Source organism: Calidris pugnax, unplaced genomic scaffold, assembly GCF_001431845.1.
Source record: "Calidris pugnax isolate Ruff unplaced genomic scaffold, ASM143184v1 scaffold18, whole genome shotgun sequence".
NCBI lineage: Eukaryota > Metazoa > Chordata > Aves > Charadriiformes > Scolopacidae > Calidris > Calidris pugnax.
In genome coordinates this window covers 930630-949162 of record NW_015090812.1, presented here as the reverse complement: position 1 = coordinate 949162, position 18533 = coordinate 930630, and the positions used below count along the sequence as shown (strand labels likewise).

Here is an 18533-nt window from a genome sequence, read left to right as displayed (position 1 = left end):
GTATAGTAAATTTTATATTTCCTTAAATATAATGTATTTATTATATAGCATTTTATCCCCACGGTTGGCCTAAAGAAGGAATATACAATATAAATATAATCTTTTGTCACAGATAAATGTGTTTTAGTAGACTAGTAGATTGTAACTAGTAACTAGTTACAATCAATCTTTAGCAAAATAACTAAAAACTAAAAATATCAAACAAGATTAAAATTTATCATTAAGATCACCATTGAATTATATCATAACTGAAGTAGCTGATCATGATCAGTTTTCCCTCAATCTTCTCACTGTCAAGACTTGCACTGTATTTTCCAGCATGGCTCTTTGGGTATTTTTCTGGGCTTTACAGTCCCAGATGACTCATCCAACTTTAATCTTTTCTAATCGCTGCCACAGCATATTTTAAAATTGCTGTACAAACAAACTTAAACTACTGTGGCGGGTGTTTTTTTTTTAATCCAAAAATTTAATTTAGTCCTAGTCGAGTCACAAGGACTTTTTTTAATTTTATGTGGCTCTTCTGCCTTGTAAGGTTGGGTTGCTGTGGCAAAGCAAGCGATCACGTTGGGTTGGGACACTCTTCCTGCCATCTCCTCGTCACCATCTCTTGTTCCAGCTGCACAGTATTGTTTCCTTCTCTTCACCTGCTCTTTCACAACCCTTAGTCTTTTTTTTATTAATTTTATGGCTTGTTAGTGCAACTGGTTTGGGATTTTTTCTTGAAGCTTTACAGTTTTTTGTCTGCTTTTCACATATGGTGGCAATTCCCCTGGAGACCTCCCATTAAGAGTTTTCTCCAGATCTTTGGGCTCATCGGTACAGGTTGTGTTTGCTTGACAAAAAGCTTTTGTTATTAAATCCAAAAGTCTCACCATTTTCTCGTCCATCCCCCTCTAGATGGAGAAGGGTCAGGCTCTCATTGCAGGTGCTTAAATTAATAACAAATCACTGTGTGAGAAACGTCGCATCACCTTGGCTTCTTAGAGGTGTTCTCTCTGCTGCTTCTTATAGTTCCTTGTCACTGGGGAAGTGATGGTTGGGCCTATAAAAGCCTTTGTTAGGTAACAAACTTTCAGTTTTTGACAATAGTCTGAGGCTATTCTCTTTAATTAGACTGGGTGCAGAAAGATTCCAAGATAATGACTGTGCTTTGTGGGAACATCATTATTTAAAGATGAAACACTGTCAGATCAAATTCCACTGTATTAATGTCAAGGGAGGAAGAATTTAAATGTTCACAATATTCATTTGCTCATGTTGAGACCAAGCAGAAAAAGCAATGGATTAGAGTTCCCCAATATTCTTTGTTCAGTCTCAGACATATTTGCTCTTCCATCAAACGAACGAGCAGCTTTCAAATACAAATGTAGGGAATGGATTACAGATCGTAGCAGAGCAATTTGAGCAGGAGCAAACCAGAAAACCTGCTCCTACCAGCAAGAGCAGCTTAGAAAAGACATTTCTATCCCGATTGTGAGATTTTATTTTCTTTTTTTTCCAAAACTTGGTGGGCACGTCGGTGCCGGGTGATCACTGCTGTGCAGCAGGCCAGAAGTGAACCAATGTTCCTTTAGAGTGATTTCAAATTTCCCTGAGCCTTGGCAGATGGAAATAAGTATTTTCTAATGTTCTTACACTGTTTTGACATATTGTAGCTTCCCGGAGAACCGTGCTAGGCAAGGCTCAGCAGAGCAGGAGCAAGGAGGTGCAGCATCCGTGAGCCTGGCCTGAGTGATAACTGAGCCTTATCTCCAGGCTGGCGAGCTCTGAAGACTGCAATATTTTGGCCTTAGATGACTTAAACTCCATGGTACAACATAATATACTGCAATATTATACCATGGAGTGTTTTTTTAATAGGATTTTTCTCAGTTATCTTTTCAACGGCTTAAAAATGGGGTCTACAGCAGCTGTCCTTTGAGGCTACCCCATATTTTAAAGCTGTAAGCAGTTCCAAATTCATTCAGTTGGGCCTATTGTGGGCCCAGAAATGAACCCTGGTTCATTTTTTGAATGAATAAAAGATTTTATCAAAAGAAAAACATCTTTGTTGCTATTTGTGTGTATTTAATCAACTAGTGGCAGTGTGATGCTCCAACCACCAGCCTGTTTTGTGTGTCTCCTATCTAGAGGAAACAGCCAGTTTATCAGTCCCGGGGCAAGTGACACATGGGCAGCTTTTGCCCATCCTTTCTTCCGAAGCCTTTGAGGCTGCAGAATCGTCGGTGGGTGCGGAGACATCCCGAGCTCAGCATCACTCCTCCACAGAGTGACTTGATTGCCAGGTCACAGCACCCAGAGGAGGTCACTTCTGAGGAAACCCTGGCGCTTGCATGAGGGTTAATGTGTCATTTGAAAGGCAAATGAGGGGCAGCCTTGTGTGCAGGGGAGGGCAGATTCCCTTATAATCAGCAATTACTGGCATTAGGATGCTCTGCTTACCACACTTTCACTAGATCTCCTTTTAAAAGTGTTAAAGACCTCAGATAACCATCGGTTTGAATAGACTCATCATGTCGTTGTCATCTAATTAAAAAAGAAAAACATACAATATCGCTTTCTCAGAGAAGTAAAATGTTGTGGAATGAAACTGCAGCTTTAGAATGAAGCTGTGGGTCTGAAATAAGGAAAAAAAAAATGGGCAAGAAGTCAGTTTGTACAAAATGTTGATATGAGACAGTGCAAGTGTTGGAGATGGTCCTCGATGTTACAGGCTGGAGTCACCCGGGTTTTTTCAGCCAGGGCTAAATGTGGCTTTTCTCTGTGCTGTTGTCTTGGGGTGTGATGATTCCTTGACTGTAGGAAGAAAAAATATTAATGATAACCATTTCTAAATGTCACCTGCTCACAAGAACAAAATGAAATGGTACTTGAAGTGGATTGTGGAGACTCTCATTATACCCTTCTGCCTGGATTAGTTAAAAATCACTAGCAGAAATGTTTTACCTTCCGCTGTAGAAAGGGGGATGTGAGGGACAAGTGGGATTTAAGGAAAGCATTGGAGGAAAAGGAAAGTTTTCTTGTGCAAGGTGAGAAGCCTGAGAGGAGCAAAACAGAATGGGAGCCTGAGCTGAAGAAACTCAGAGACCCCAAATAATAGCCCAGATCCTTTACAGAAAAAGGGAAGAAACAGTGGCAGTCTACAAGTTAGGGTAAGAATATTGTCTCAGGAGAGTTCAATGCATGGTTGTTTTTCACTTGAGCTTGGGTGAGTTGTATTTGTGGGAGTACAAAAGCTCACACTTTAGCTGTTCAGCCAGAGAAGGCTTTGTCCGTGTGGCACCTTGTGTGTGCTCTCGCCCTCACCTACTTAAAAATCATGTTACAATATTTTGGCTGACAGTATTTGGGGGAGGAAGGGGAGAGATTTTTTTTTTCTTCCTTGTACATGACAGACTTGGGCTTGGGGTGGGAGCATTAACTGGAGTGTGCCAGGGAATAATAGAAATGCTGGGATTTATTTTTCTCTGAAAATCATTGCTTCAGTTCTAGTAAATGACTTCCAAATGGTGTCTGTGAAGCAAAGTGTTGCCAAAGGGATGGTGGGGCTGTCAGAGGGAGATGGTAGGGGATGCTGGATTTCTGGATCAGATGGGGGATCCACAGCTGCCCCATCCCACCTCAGGGATGCTCCCATCCCACCTCAGGGTGCTCCCTGCCCACAGCTCTGCAGATAACAGCATTCCCAAAGCCCTGAGCCCCAGCAGCCTCTGTCCTCTCCTCTCACCACCCGAGGGAGGGGGGACTGGTTTTAACACCATCCCTGGCTCTTCCATTTTGATTTACTGGTTTGGAATACAACTGCCCTATTTTTCGCACGCGTGCTGATCACCAAGAGAAGAATTGGAATGATTTTTGAATTTAAGAAAGCATCGCAGAAATTCTCTTCTCTCTGTTTTTCAGTTTAAAGCTTATGAAAACAGACAAGTGCATCGCTTTTGAGATAAGGTTTGAAGAACTGTCTGCCTCCTTGGAGCTGAATAGAGGGCTAGTGGGAAGATTAAAACAATAAGCTTATTATATTATTAGTGGTGGGAGAATTCTAAACCCCATTTGTTCAATTATGGTCCCTTCAATATGCTTATTTAGGTTCTTGTAAATTGTAATCAGTAAATTAGACATGCTGCCCTCACAGCTCTAGGGTTAGCTTTCAAGGGACTCCCTACATTATTATTATTTTTTTTAATGTTTATAGTGAAATCAAGAAGGGAATTAGTTGTTTGATATGCAAGGTTGGCTCTGCGTGGCGGATGCTGGCTGCATTCTGATATCTATCGTGGGTCTGTGATGCTGCAGCTCTGCTGGCTGAGCAGAGTCAGCCCGGGCAAGGCTGAGGCTGTGCCCACATCATGTGCCCGGTGACACAAACGGCAGCTTAAACCATTCAAAGGGACATGGGCTGATAAATGAGACCGTGTAAAGTCTCCAAAAGCCGGCATATGTCACTAATAGTTACCTGAGGTAACGCAAGGGGGATGGAAAACCCTCACTGTCACCTTCTCTGTACAAATATCATCTGCTGTCTCTTTTTGTGGTGGTTTCCCCCCCCTTTCTTTTCTCTTCGGTAACGCAAGGGGGATGGAAAACCCTCACTATCACCTTTTATGTACAAATATCATCTGCCGTCTCTTTTTGTGGTGGTTTCCCCCCCTTTCTTTTCTCTGTATTTTGCCTCGACAGTATTAATATTGAGCGTTTGGTACTAAAACCAATCACTGAGCTGAGTCATCCAGAGCTGCTGCTTTCTCCTCTTTTTGCCTTTCTAGATGGACTCTAATTTGCATCATGCAGAGGCACCGTTTCCAAAAGAAACACCTCTTCTCTTTCAGCTCCTTTAACTGGAGATTTCAGCAGGTTTGGGAAACGGGCTCCTCAGCCCTTTGCAAGTGCTTTATATATCTTTGTAATTTAAAGAGCCTTTTTCCTTCCTGAGAAGCGGTGTCTGTTTTTTTTTTCCGTGCAGATAAATTGTGTGTTTGTTGCAATACTAGATCATGCAAACTCCAATATCCTGACCATATTGTCCCCATTTATTTCTTTTATCTCTCTGTTTAATATAATAGGGATAGCGGCTGAAGCAGGGAAACATATGCAGCAGCATAATAGTATATTGTTTGAAAGCAGTTGTCTTCCATTTCCAGAGTTTCCCTTTGAAATGTAATTGTCTGCTAATATAACTGGGAAATATTATTGCAGGGGGTGATCACTAAAGCGTAGACTTGTGCTTTTAACTCTCACTATGTCTGCAGAGTGTTTTTAAAAGGGACTGGGTGCAACCTTAGGCAGTTAAATCTCCTTCGTGAGCTGTGTTTGCAGGAGTTGTGAGAGGCGTCTTGTCACCCAACGTGGAAACAACTCCACGCGGTGCCAAAACAAGAAACGCCGTGTCCCATGTGTAATGCAGCAACAGCAGAATTACAATTGCCTTGTGTAAAGTAGCTGGTAATGAAGGCAGATAATGGAATTCTTTGCAAAAGCAGATGCTAACTGGCTCCCCGATGCTAGGCAGAGGACTGAAAAGTGATACCAGCTGGAGGGGAGAAAAAAAAAACCAGCTGAAAAAGGCATTAAAAAGAAGATGCCTTAGATGCACGTTTGTTTAAGCAGTAAATACTTGTTTAAAATAATCTTACGAGATTCTTATTAAGAGGCAAACTGAGAATAGGATTACGACGTTATAGGAAGTCAGCTGGATGCCCAAAGGATATTTGTATGCAGATTGGATGAGTGAGGCAACGACACCGCTGGGAATGGCGCGGTACCATTTACACTGGGAGGCTGGCTGGTGAGGACAGCCCTTGGAAGTGTTTAATTGCGGGAGGTGGGGCTTGGGAGAGCCAGAACCTTCTGCTGTTCAGGGAGGAGATGGCATTGATTTTTAAAAAGCAGGGGTGTCTCTGCTTTGTCCCTACGTGCATGAATGTGCACGCACACGCTTGCGTCTTCTCCGGTAACAGGGACCTCCTGATGGGCTGGAGGCAGTGCTGGGCACACAGCATCAGCCTTGTTCCTTCTTCTGGTGGGTTGACCCTGGCTGGATGCCCAGTGCCCACCAAAGCCACTCTGTCACATCCCCTCCTCAGCTGGGCAGGGGAGAGAAAAATCTAAGGAAAGGCTTGTGGGCTGAGATAAGGACAGGCAGAGATGGCTCGCCAATTACCATCACAGGCAGAACAGACTCGACGCTGAGCAAATGTAATTTATTACTAATCGAATCAGAGTAGGGTAATGAGAACTAAAACCAAATTTTAAAACACCTTCCCTCCACCCCTCCCTTCTTCCCAGTTTTAACTTTACTCCCAGTTTTCTCTCCCTCCTCCCCTCGGTTGGTGCAAGGAGATAGGAAAAGGGAGTTGCGGTCAGTTTATCACACCCTGTCTCTGCCTCCCCTTCCTCCCCAGGGGGAGGACTCCTCACACCCCTGCCCTGCTCCAGCCTGGGGTCCCTCCCATGGAGACCCTCCTCCATGGACTGTTCCTATGTGAGTCCTTCCCATGGGCTGCAGCTCTTCACCAGCTGCTCCAGTGTGGGTCCCCCGTGGGGTCACGAGTCCTGCCAGGAGCCTGCTCCAGTGTGGGCTTCCCAGAGGGTCATAGCCTTCTTTGAGCATCCACCTGCTCTGGTGTGGGGTCCTCCATAGGCTGCAGGTGGATATATGCCCCACTGTGGACCTCCATGGGCTGCAGGGGGACAGCCTTCTTCACCATGGTCTTCATCGCGGGCTGCAGGGGAGTCTCTTCTCTGGTGCCCAGAGCACCTCCTCCCTCTCCTCCTTCCCGACCTTGGTGTCTGCAGAGCTGTTGCTCTCACATATTCTCACTCCTCTCTCTGGCTGTAATTGCACAGGGGTTTTTTCCCCTCTTAAATACACTGTCACAGAGGCTCTGTCACTGCTGGACTCAGCCTTGGCCAGCAGCGGGTCTGTCTTGCAGCTGGTTTCCTTTTGGTGTAAGTATGGATTTTTTCAAGGACAGACATATGGTGGGGAAAGCCCTTAAAAAAAAAAAACCCCAAAACCTCTTAACAAGTAAAACAACTTGGTGACCGCTGGAGTTGGTCTGCGTTTTTTTGCCCAGATAAATTTTTCTTTACCCAAAGAATTGTTCCCACAGTGGGGGATTACTGGTGCAGCTGGAATGCTGAACTGGGCAGCAGCTCAGCAGGATTCCAGTCCAGACCAGGCAGATCAGAAACTTTAGTGGGGCTCTGTCTCATCCCAGGCAATTAATTTTTGGAGGACTAATACTTACTTTTAGTTTCAGCGCAGCAGGGAACGGGGATATATACGCACTTCTGAACAGCTAACGTTTTTCCCATGTGAGAAAGCTCATTTTGGGCTTCTCCAGCAGGAGGAAACACTGCAGAATTTAGAGACTTATGATACTGATGGTCTCAGAAGGCACTTGCCTGCAGATAGAGGCTGGAGCCATGTGTCCATGTGCATGGTGTTGCAGAGGAGCTCCTCCATTAGACTCCTGTTAGGGAATTTCAGGGAGTTTTACTGACAAGGAAGAGATGAGTTTTGAAGCAGTCTCTGGAGATGTGCAGCTTCATCTATATGACATTAAGCGTGTGTATTCGTCTCACCCCTTCATCTTTTTTCTGTGCTTCCGAGTACTCATTGCTAAAAACATGCTTGTAGACACGTGCTTTGCTCCTGGTAAATGTGAGATGTGTTTTCCATGTAAAAAAAGCAGTGGAAGGAACTGTGGCAGAGCAATGAGCAGTCAACAGCATCCGTCCAGAGCACTGATGCTTTGCTTTGCCCACCAAAGTGCAGTCACTAAGAAATCCCTTTTCTGCTGCTGACCTGTTCTTAATATTCTTACTGCTGCAGCTACTTGCTTGCTCCATAATGAGTTGTTTGTCTAATTGTGGTGGGCAGAAAATGTCATAGTCCTCTTTGTGTCTGGACGTGGCTTAATGGGAAAAGAAGGTTAAACCTCAGCAGTGTGAATAAACCACGTGTGGCTGCAATATGTGCTTCGATCTGCTGTACTTTCAGAAGCACCTTTTTTGAGACCTCTCTTCGCTCCCTTTTTTTTGGCAGGAGGTATCCTGCACACTAAGCAGGAAAAAAAAATCACCTTCTAAATTCAAGTAGCAAATCACACCTCTAATTACATTTTGACCCCATTAGTTAAGAAGTATATTAAAGAACTGCTCGGCTACATGGATTATCGTTTAATGCAGTTATATGAGTTTTTGGCATATAATTGATAGTAACAAGTGAGGTTTCTAATTTTTTATGATATTCTGATTTTGTGCAGACCTCTGGAGGGCTTTACAGATTTCCAGGGATAACATTTCACCCTTAATATACCCCACTGGGATTTTAGGCTCAGGCTGCAGGCTACTGAGGATTTTAAGTGAGGCAGGAAAATGCCAGTCTGTACATACAGTGATGGGGGAGCTGGTTCTTGTCTGCGTTGCTTTGAGTTTAGATGATGCTCTTGGGTGCATCTGGGGTTGGAGATGGGAGACTGCTCTCTGCTGGTCTCTGCTGAAGCAGAAGGGGCTGCTGAAGCTGACGGAGGACCCTGGGAGAGGAGAGACACTGAGCTGGACCCAGGTTTGGCTAAATCACCCTGGCAGCCTGTGCAGGGATGGTGGAAGGAACACCTCTACTTCATCCTCTCTCTTCTCAGCAGTTTTTATTCAGTTTTACTTGCTTCCCTCTCACCTTCCCCAGCTCTTTCCCCTCTTCCTTGTTGTCATGGGAACATTCACTACAGTGGTTAAATCATACTATTAAAATGTGCTTCCCCAGTAGAATGGTAATAGCTAATATTGATCTAGCGACTGCTGCTGACTCAGGGATATAGTTGAACACGTAATATCTCTTATTTCTCTCCTTAATGCATAATGCAGCAGTTTCTTTCACCTTGGACTCTGTACACAGAGGGGTGACATCCAGCCACAACAAAATACTTTGATTTGCTTTTTTTAATGTGTGGCCCCGCTGAAGTGTTGGATGCAGGTGGTATTATGAAGCTGGCTTTAAAATCTGCAAAAGGACAATCAGACAGGAAAAAAAAAAATCACCGGGGCTGTGATTGACCCTCGCAACTGATAGTTCTAGATATTTGTATGCCAGCGATGAAAAGACATTCAGATTAAACTGTCAGCATCCACAGCCACGCAGTGTGCTCCAAATAACTTTGCGAGTATATTGCCCTCTGTCACAGAAATGGTTGAAACGTAGATGAAAGACAAATAACTGCCTTAAACCCAAGTGAGGCTGCATTTAAAAATGTAATCAATCATAGACATTGTCACTGACATCTGCTTTGAGTAATCAGCTGCACGGTAGCACATAATGTTAAGCAGAGCATGGTGAGCATATTCCTGAGTCACCAGAAAGAAGGAAAAGGGAGAGATTCTACCCTGAGATGGGAGTTTGCAGTGTGTTTGCGCCGTAAGCATTTCGGTTTCCCACCGTGGTTAATTAACCAGCTCTAACTTTATGAGAGTTTCCTGAAATTGATAGGGTTTGTAAGGTAAGATTGGGGTGCCTCTGGAATTCCCTTGTTTACCCGCCTTTCAAAAATCTTTTGGTTTAGAACCAGCCCGTTGTACAAATAATTAAAATAGGTTTTAATCTGAATATTATTTGCAGCTGATGCTGCGTTTTGCTGTGCGGGTGATACAGGCACAGAAACTGGTATTTTAGAGCCTGTGCTGGAAAGACCTTTAGTTTAGTGATGATGTTCCTTGTTTGTTGTGTGGGTGTCTATTTTTGTCAGTTAGGTTGATGGTTGGACAAGATGATCTTTAAGGTCCCTTCCAACCTAGAAGATTCTGTGATTCTGTGACCTCTGTTAACCAAGACTAAATGCTGAGAAGCCCTCAATTTCTAGCATATTTGTGTGTGTTCTTGAACATGTGCATTATTTGATGTTATAACTCATTTTATGTTTGATCTCTCTAGAAAAAATCAGGCAAAGGTATGCGGATCTGCCAGGAGAGTTGCACATTATCGAGCTGGAGAAAGACAAAAATGGGCTCGGGCTGAGTCTTGCTGGCAACAAGGACCGCTCTCGGATGAGCATCTTTGTAGTTGGTATCAATCCAGATGGACCTGCAGGCCGGGATGGAAGGATGCATATTGGAGATGAGCTTCTCGAGGTAAGTGTTTCCTTTAACTATGAAGTAGGGTTCATGTGGAGAGAGGGAGAGGCATATGTGAAGCTATCCTTTGAACCTTAAATAAAGCCTGCGAATGGAATTAGGTGGCTGAGGCAAGGAGCTGCACTGATTTATGCCAACTGAGAACTTGGCCTTTGGCAGGTAAATGTGTTTTCAGTGAAACAAAAATCATTGGCCTGTGAAAACTAATGTCTTGTCGGTGAAGTCTGTGCTCTCAGCATGTTCACGAGCTCTGCTTAGGGAGGGACTGTTGAAAGGCAGGAAGGGGACAGTAAATCTATCCTTGTAGTACATATGTGGTTTCACAGGGAAATTCACACCTTACATTAAAAAAAACAAAACCCCCTCAAAGTTGCCATATGTGTTTTTACAGATGACAGGGATATTCCCCATCCTGAAAATAAATTTCGTGCTGTAATCTGTTTATCTGTTGTAACTTAAAATACTTATTTTCTTTAGTCGTGTCTGGCACGGGTTCACCCTTAAGGCAAGAGAGCTCATTAGCAAGTGGAGTATTTTGTCTTCACTTTTTCTCCTATCTCCTTGTTTCACCTTCAGATTGAAAACGCAGCTCTTTCTACATTTCTCTGATTTTTGGCTGTTGCAAAATGACACTTTGCTGCAGAATCTGCAGCGGTTCCCCATGTCATGATTGCTTCAGCAGTTTAAAAAAATCAGCCCTCCCTGGGGATCTTTCCTTTCGAGACAAGTTTTCACTGAAGAGCAGGTATATGCTGACCTACTGCTCTCCATGGGTGGTGGTTTTTTGATCTTTCAGTAACTCTGTGCCATCAGAGAATCACCTATTTTCTCGTTTCTTGACTTGAGAAAGAGCAAATTTGACTGCCTGGGGATACCTTGGGAGTACTGAGAATTGTCTAAGCATTTGTCATTGTCTAACAGTTCTGTAATTATGGGTTTTCAATACACATAGTACGAGAAAGACTTGTTTTGCTGTAATAATAAAAAGAAAGTAATAAACTCTGGATGGTTTTAAGTATGATAAATGGCATAGAGGTCTATATTATACTGGAGAAGTGTAGGAAAATTACTTTCTCCTTCAAATTTATATTCTTTTCTGTGCCTGGCTCCAAATTCTTATGATAAAACTATCATAGACCAGGTAGTTCCTGGTAGAGGAACTACCTGGTCTATGATAGTTTTATCATAAGAATTTGGAGCTTTCCCACAAAGAAGGATGGACAGAAGTTTTCCTATATCACAAGTTATTCCTTGCAGTGTTTGTTTGAGCTAATGTTAAGTATTGCCTGAAAGTATTGGTACTTTAAAGATGCATCATCTGTGGTTAATCACATGCATCTCAAGGTTGGGATTTGCATGCATGAACCATGTTATAAGTAGCGTTTTCCAAAGTGGTGGTGTTGCTGTAATTCCTCTCCCTGTCGAGTTGAAGATAAAATGATTTATTTTTTTTTCTTCAATGGAAGGAAAGTGATGTTCACCATCTCAAAAATGCCAAACTTCAAATAAACTGAAGTTCAAAGCGACTTTAGTAACTACCTCTCTTGTTTACCTTTGCAATCAAATTAAAGGGGTGGGCAGAAGTGTGGTTACTTGTATGAAAGGATGTGGTGATCTCATTTTGGTCCCCAGTGAGTACGTAACCAGTGTCAAAACATCCTGTGTTACAAAGGAATGGATTGTGCATTACTTGTGTACAGACGTCTGGTGTTCACACCAGTGCTCAATTATTCACAGCTCTGGTTTTTTGTCTTTTGAAAGCATTTTGGTGTTATGCAAATAGCAGTGAAATGGAACTAATGGGCATTTACATGGGCAGGTTTTTTTCAATAACCATTAGATTCAATAACTAGGTTATTTCAGTAACCATTAGGAGTCCTCATACCCAAGAAGTGTATATGGGTCACCAAGGTAGGAATATCACAGAATGCTTGGGCCTGGAACGGACCTCCAGAGGTCATCTGGTGCCCCCTCCCTTGCTCAAGCAGGGCTACCTCGAGCCAGTTGCCCAGGACTGCATCCAGATGGCTTTTGAATATCTCCAGTATGATTTCATGCTACTTCCATGCCAGTGATGGAGAGGTCAAGGGTGTCAACTGACTTTACTTGCAGTATCTTTTATGATAAGGTACATTAAAAAAGCATTAATGGCAAACTCAAGTGTTCAAAAGTGAGGAAACTACAGAGTCCAGATTTTAACTGGAGAAAAGCAAACAGACATACAATTAAAGATTGTGTGGTTATTGGTCAAAAAAGCATTTTATCTCTCCCATGGTGTCCTTTCCTCATTCAGACACCCGGATGGATGATCTTTACTGATGAAACAACTTCTTTTCCTTTGGGTGGTGCTTCACTGCATGTGACTATTAAATTGCTCTGCCTCTGGTCTGAGCTGATGGCCATTGCCCATATTTAGTTATTCTGTAAAAAAAAAAAACTGTTGGACTTTGCAGCCCCTTCATTTGTAAGCATTTGTGGTCACTTTCCCCAGTATTCTCATCTGTTCATCAGCAAGTAGACCACACTCAACCCTCATCTAACTGCATGTTTTAAGTATATTTGCATCTCCATCTTTGATTACACATCAATTTTGAATATTGGAGCGTATCAGCAAGAGAAGGGGTTCACATCTTAGGGAGCCTCTGGCATTTCTGCACTGTCCTGAGGTGCCCCAGGAATCCCATTGGTTAGTTGTTGCTCCATTAAAACTGTGGATGCTACTGCAGTGTGGGCAGGTTATTCACCGTGGCTGTTGATGAAGATAAGGTTAATGGGGTGGAGAGAAATGTATAGATAAAGATAGTAGACATTACCTCCTCATTTTTCTTTTGAACTGGAGTTTGATTGGATTCAATTGAAGGATGTGGGATGCTGCCAGACTGCCTCAACTCCTTGTTCATGAAATCTTTTGTCGGTAAATTAATGAAATATCATCCCGCTTCTAGCTTCTGCAAAGCTTTTTTGGGGGATGGTCCTGGCTTGCTTTGAAAGTCGATCCAGCCTATACATTGAGTGAAATGCAGGTCACATAAAAAAAATTGTATGTAATCATTATTTTTTTAAATATATCTCCTGTGATGTATTTTGGATGGGTATGTTGCTGGAGAAAACAACTTTTTGAGGGAAAAGATCCTTTCATCCTACTTTCATACATGGAAGAAAATTACTTGGGTCAGAACTTGGTTCCTGTGCGAAAGCGTATATTTTTTACATGACACAAGTTCTTCTTTTTCATTCTTTTTTCCCAGCAAAGAAACCATCTGTGGTGCTCCTGCCTGGTGCTCGTGCTGCTTTAGTGCAGGTGTCTGCGCTGCTTGGTATCTTATTAGTTTGGGCTTAGTCCCGTGGCTGATTGTGCCCAGCATGGTCCTCGGCGCGCTCACGTGGAGCTGTACCTGGGCTGTTAAACCCCGCTGCTCCTGAGCTCTGCGTGGCTCTGGCCTTCTGGGAGGTTTTATTCACACTGAATAATCCACCCTGTCATTATTATTATTATTATCATCTCTCCATAAGAGAGTCGACTGCATTCTATTAATAAACCGAGCTGCACAGAGCCCTGTTATGCTAAATTACTGATGCTGGGATTTTCTGCCATCTTCCTGTCCCTGCTTGTCTGGCTGAAAATGGGGCAGGAGGTGGAAGGAAGCTGTTTGTTTGGAGGTGTTGCTCTAGGATGCCACAGAGAGAGTGACAGCTAGTCTTTGTAGTCCAGAACCAACAGGTTTACTTGTTGTCCCTTCTGGACTGCTGCATGACAAGCAATTTTTCTTCCTTTTTCTTTTTCTATGCCATTTCTGTCACACCTCAAAGCCAGAGGGCTTTTGTGTTACGTGTATTTCTATTGTGATTTTACATCAAGAGTCTTAGACAAATATATTATGCCACAATAATACCATAGATACCTCAGTATTTTGCCCAAGTAAATGAACTACTCAGCCAAATTCACAATGCTGCTTCTGCTTTAGAATGTGGGGACTGGTGTTTTATTCTCAATTTAGTTGTTGTGGGATTGTTTTTTGGTTTTTTTTTCCTATTTCAAGACAGTTACTTTGGATTAGGCAAGTGGAGGGACAGTAACTTTAACATAGAGAGATAAGTGTATAAATCTCTACATATCATAAAAGCATGGCATCACAGAATGGTTCAATTTGGAAGGGACCTTAAAGACCATCGAGTTCCAACTTCCCTGCCATGGGCAGGGACACCTCCCACTAGACCAGGTTTCAGTCTATATAATTTGACCGGTCAAAAAGTTTTTCAAACTTTTCCCACTGTTTCAGAGAGTCTGGTTGTATCCTGAAATGCCACAATTCCTGTGGTTAGAAGGAACCTAATGCATTGCTAAAAAGAAATAATTATTATAGAAAGCTCTGCCAGTTCTTTTATGGGCTTTGGGGTATCATTTAACTTGATTTTCATAAAAATCAGATGATACTAATTTTATGGATTTCCATTACTGCCACATAGTAAAAACAGTGCTCTTTTTTTTAATATCCATATCTAATGTTTCTCTTCTGCAAATTAAAGTTGAGAAGCAAAAAACCCTTTAAATTTTTTTCTCCTAATTTAAGAGTTCGGATTTCAGTGAGTTTGTACTTTTTGCTACTTTCGTGTATGAAGCTGTAAAACAAAACCTTTGTAGGTGAAGGCAACAGGACATTTGGGATATGTGATAAAATCTGCCATAAAGCAGTGTAGGGTTGTATTAAAGATTGAATTTGAGTGTGCTGACCTGACCTCTTACCTGTAGCGCGTTTTAATCTTGCTCTCTTCTCTCTGGTTTTTCCAAGAAGTTATGTAAAGAGACATTTAAAGAAGAGTTGAGTTTGATTGAGATCAGTTTATTTCTTTTGCTTAGTCAAGGCTTTGTTTTTCTTTTCTAATTGCTAATGAAAAAAGTAAAGCACAGATTTATAGATTTTGACTCCCAGAGTACTACTTGGTTAGTCTGACGTGTTACTTTATTTCATTTGAAAGATTTAAAGTGGTGTTGCTTATGAAATCCTAGGATGTTATCTTTTTTGTTTTATTTAAGTAGGCTTTTGTGCTTTCCTTATGACTGTGGTATATGAACATTAATTTACTTTGCAAAAGAAAGTGACCTTTTTTTAAAAATAAAAAAATTACACTGACAGTAATAACTGTGTGGGACAGGCCAAAAACCTCATGGAGATATATTAGTTTGATTATCCTTTCATTTTGGTGTAATTAAAGAATTATAACTTACAGACCCAGCACGCAGCTAATTAAATTTTGGACTATTTGATACATCTAGTGAATAGGATTAATTTTGCCCAGAGTAAAGACTATAAATTTTAATCTAAGAAGTCTGCTGTTTAGAAAAAATGATGGTAATTTAAATAAATTTAAACAATTTGTAAGGCATACGGTGTGCCCAGTGACTGATTTATTTTTGAGCTTGGAGAAATTAAGTCAACAAACTTGCTGAAAGTTTCACGTCCAGCTTGAAGCCAGAGCGCAACTGAGTGTTTATTTTTGCCGTCGGATTTTTAAATTTGCCTTTAATTAACAAAGTGTGGTCTGGGATGTTGCTTCTCAGCCTGTTTTTGCAACCGTGGCAGTTGCAGGCAGCACCATCTGAAACCCTTAGGAATGTTATTGTGATGCTGTTTCCTTCGCGCTGATCGTTTCTGACTCTTGTAGACCTTCCTTGGGTCTCTCTTTGTCCAGTGAGCAACTGGGTAGCTAAATGGTTTGCACCATTAATAAATGATCAAGTGTTAAGGGGTTTTATTCTAGTCTTTGCATTGTCCTTATTTAACTGATGAACTCAGAGAAGTTGGGAAAGTAAGATGGGAATATTGTGAAGTTGCCAATAGGACCAATTACCCTGTATGACACAAGGCTGTAAGGCTTGGCCAGTTAATCTTGTTTGAATGAAAAAAAATCTTCTAAGAACACAAAACTGAAATCCAGTACAAACATTTTCAGTAACAAAAAGTCCTTCTGTAATCTTCAGTGAATTGTTCCTGGGCTCCATTATCATTATTGTTTTAAACAGCATCGCTATATCAAATGTGAATGTAAATATTTTGTTGTAAATGAGTAGTGGAAGGGAAAAATTGCAGTATTGAAACAAAGCTGGCTGCTTGCTTTGGAAGGGTGTATGAATGCTCCAGCTCCAGAGAGGTGCATTAATCTAATCAAGATGCTTAGAGTGAGAATTTTGACAGAGTTAAATAGCAGATTATTCTGCACGCTTGGAAGCCTCTGGTGCTTGCTTAGAAGGCAAGGCACAGGATGAGCTGAACCGTGAACCTGAACTACCAACATGACTTCAATTACTATTCATTTCAGTTTCTTTCTCTTCATCTTTAAAGTTTTCCCTCTTTCTTGGACAAAAGAAAAGATGTTAAATGTAGCTTTTGAATTAGTTTCCACGTTCATGTTCATTTTCACAGGCATTCAGGTGTAGGTAAAGAATTCTTCTTCCTCAGAATGCAGTTATCTCAATGTTTATTCCAGTCTGGATTGTCGAAGCTGAAGGAAGGCAGCTCTGGGAGTCCTGCTCCCCATGGTCAGGGGAGGATGCTTTCCTTCACCTCCGCACTGGGTGTTCACTTCAGCGTAGTTTTAAATCTGAAAATCGTCAGGGTGCAGCTAAGAGACTGCTCAGGGGTTTTGTTAATCTCCTTGACATAGTCTTTTTTTTTTCCCCCCATCATACTCAGCTCAGCTTTTACTTTAAATTTAATGCGGTATTCATATCTACCTTATGTTCTGCATATGGTCTTTATGATTGTAGTTAGTGCAATGCCTGAGCTGAAAGTCGAGCATCCTCTCAGGATACCTCAGAGGGAGGAGGCATCAACAAAGGGAAGCTGAAGCCCAAGAAACTCAGGGCATCTCAGGCAGGCTGAGGGGGAGCAAGGTGTTAAACACAAGCCCCAGCTGTGAAATGAATGAAACACTTTAAATATTCCATTTTTACACTTCAGGTTATTTTTTGTGGTATGATAATGAATATGCTTTAGGTTGGCTCATGAGTAACTACTATATTCATCTCAGAGCTGCTGCTGTCCTTGTTGAGGTTCCACTTGCTAAGAGTGGGAAAATAAGACAGTGAGCATGTTATTTTCCTCAAGATGGGAAAAGACTTCTAGTTCCTACAGAAAGGAAAGTCCTGAAGCACATCCTGTATTAAAACCAATTATTTCCCTCTGAAAACTGCATTTTCTTGTACGCAGCAAAAGTGTCCAAAGTAGTACTTGGTGTCTCCTGCTGTGCTTAGGTGTTTGATCCATCATGGCAAAAGTGATGGGGCAGGTCCTTAAATTGTCAGAAGAATTAAATTGTCAGCAGAACTGAGGAGTCAGCACAATTGTAAGAGCAAGTTTTCCTAAACTGTCAGTTGCCTGTAGGTAAGGTATAGGAGTGTCTGTCTCAAAATCTGTGCTCTTGTCATATCCATGTGATTCTTCTCAGATCAAGTTGTTTTCCAAGAATTTGGGAACAAAACTTAAAATCCATTCTGTGGATCTGTGAAAAAGAGTAAAAGAATTACTTCATTTGTGGCTTACTAATGAAGCCTAATTATCTCTGCATTGGTTCCTATTTTACATCAGATTAGAATAAAACTTAGAATGGTTTTCTATTAATACAGATTTTTTTTCTTTGGTAAATTGGAGTCTAAGATGTTGAAAATGTAGTATTTTAAAATCCACTCTAAGGCTGCAATTCTGTGGTCCATCATGGAATCAGTATGAGGAGGAGGATGTTATTAAAATCAAATTAGAACTCATCCTTTCAAAGGAATGATAAGAAAGGGGATTCAGTTGTTGCTGCTGAGTTGCAGACTGCATCCCATCCTCCTCAGATGTCTTTCTGCAGCACAGCTGGGTCTGGAAGAGGCTCTTAGTGCCTCAGCTCCAGTATTTCTGTCTCTACAATAGCAGTAGGTTTATCTAGAAGTACAGTGGTGTTTTTTCTGTCTGTAAGAACCTCAAAAGTTATGTGATTTATATGTTGCAGATCACATTTTCTTTAAGTCTTATCTCTTTATTCCACGGTGAATTTGGATGTCTCGGTGGTATATTTTAAAACAATGCAAACTTCTCCCCTTACATGAAAATCTTCATTTTCTTTGAACAGATAAACAACCAGATACTGTATGGAAGAAGTCATCAGAATGCTTCTGCAATCATTAAGACTGCCCCATCAAAGGTCAAGCTAGTTTTCATACGGTAAGAACAGTTCTCCTCAAACCATTTGTTTGCGCTTTAGCCTGTTACACTACACATTTACTTATTTAAGCTGTTTTGAAAATGCTAAACTTGCTCAGTTCTCTTTGAAGTGAAATAAATCTTTTCCTTCACTACTTTTCTCAGGAAGGTTGAAGAGTTCTCTTTAATAATGTTAAAAAAAAAAAAAAAAAGAAT

At 41.6% G+C, this 18533-nt stretch overlaps 1 protein-coding gene across 1 annotated transcript in view; it reads left to right on the top strand.

Moving 5' to 3' along the window:
- Nucleotides 1-18533, top strand: part of INADL (InaD-like (Drosophila)) — a 179326-nt gene that overhangs the window by 80571 nt on the left and 80222 nt on the right. Inside the window, exons 27-28 of the mRNA XM_014939237.1 lie at nucleotides 9935-10131; nucleotides 18247-18338. Of these exons, the coding sequence (XP_014794723.1) occupies nucleotides 9935-10131; nucleotides 18247-18338 (289 nt within the window). The remainder of the gene's footprint in view (nucleotides 1-9934; nucleotides 10132-18246; nucleotides 18339-18533) is intronic.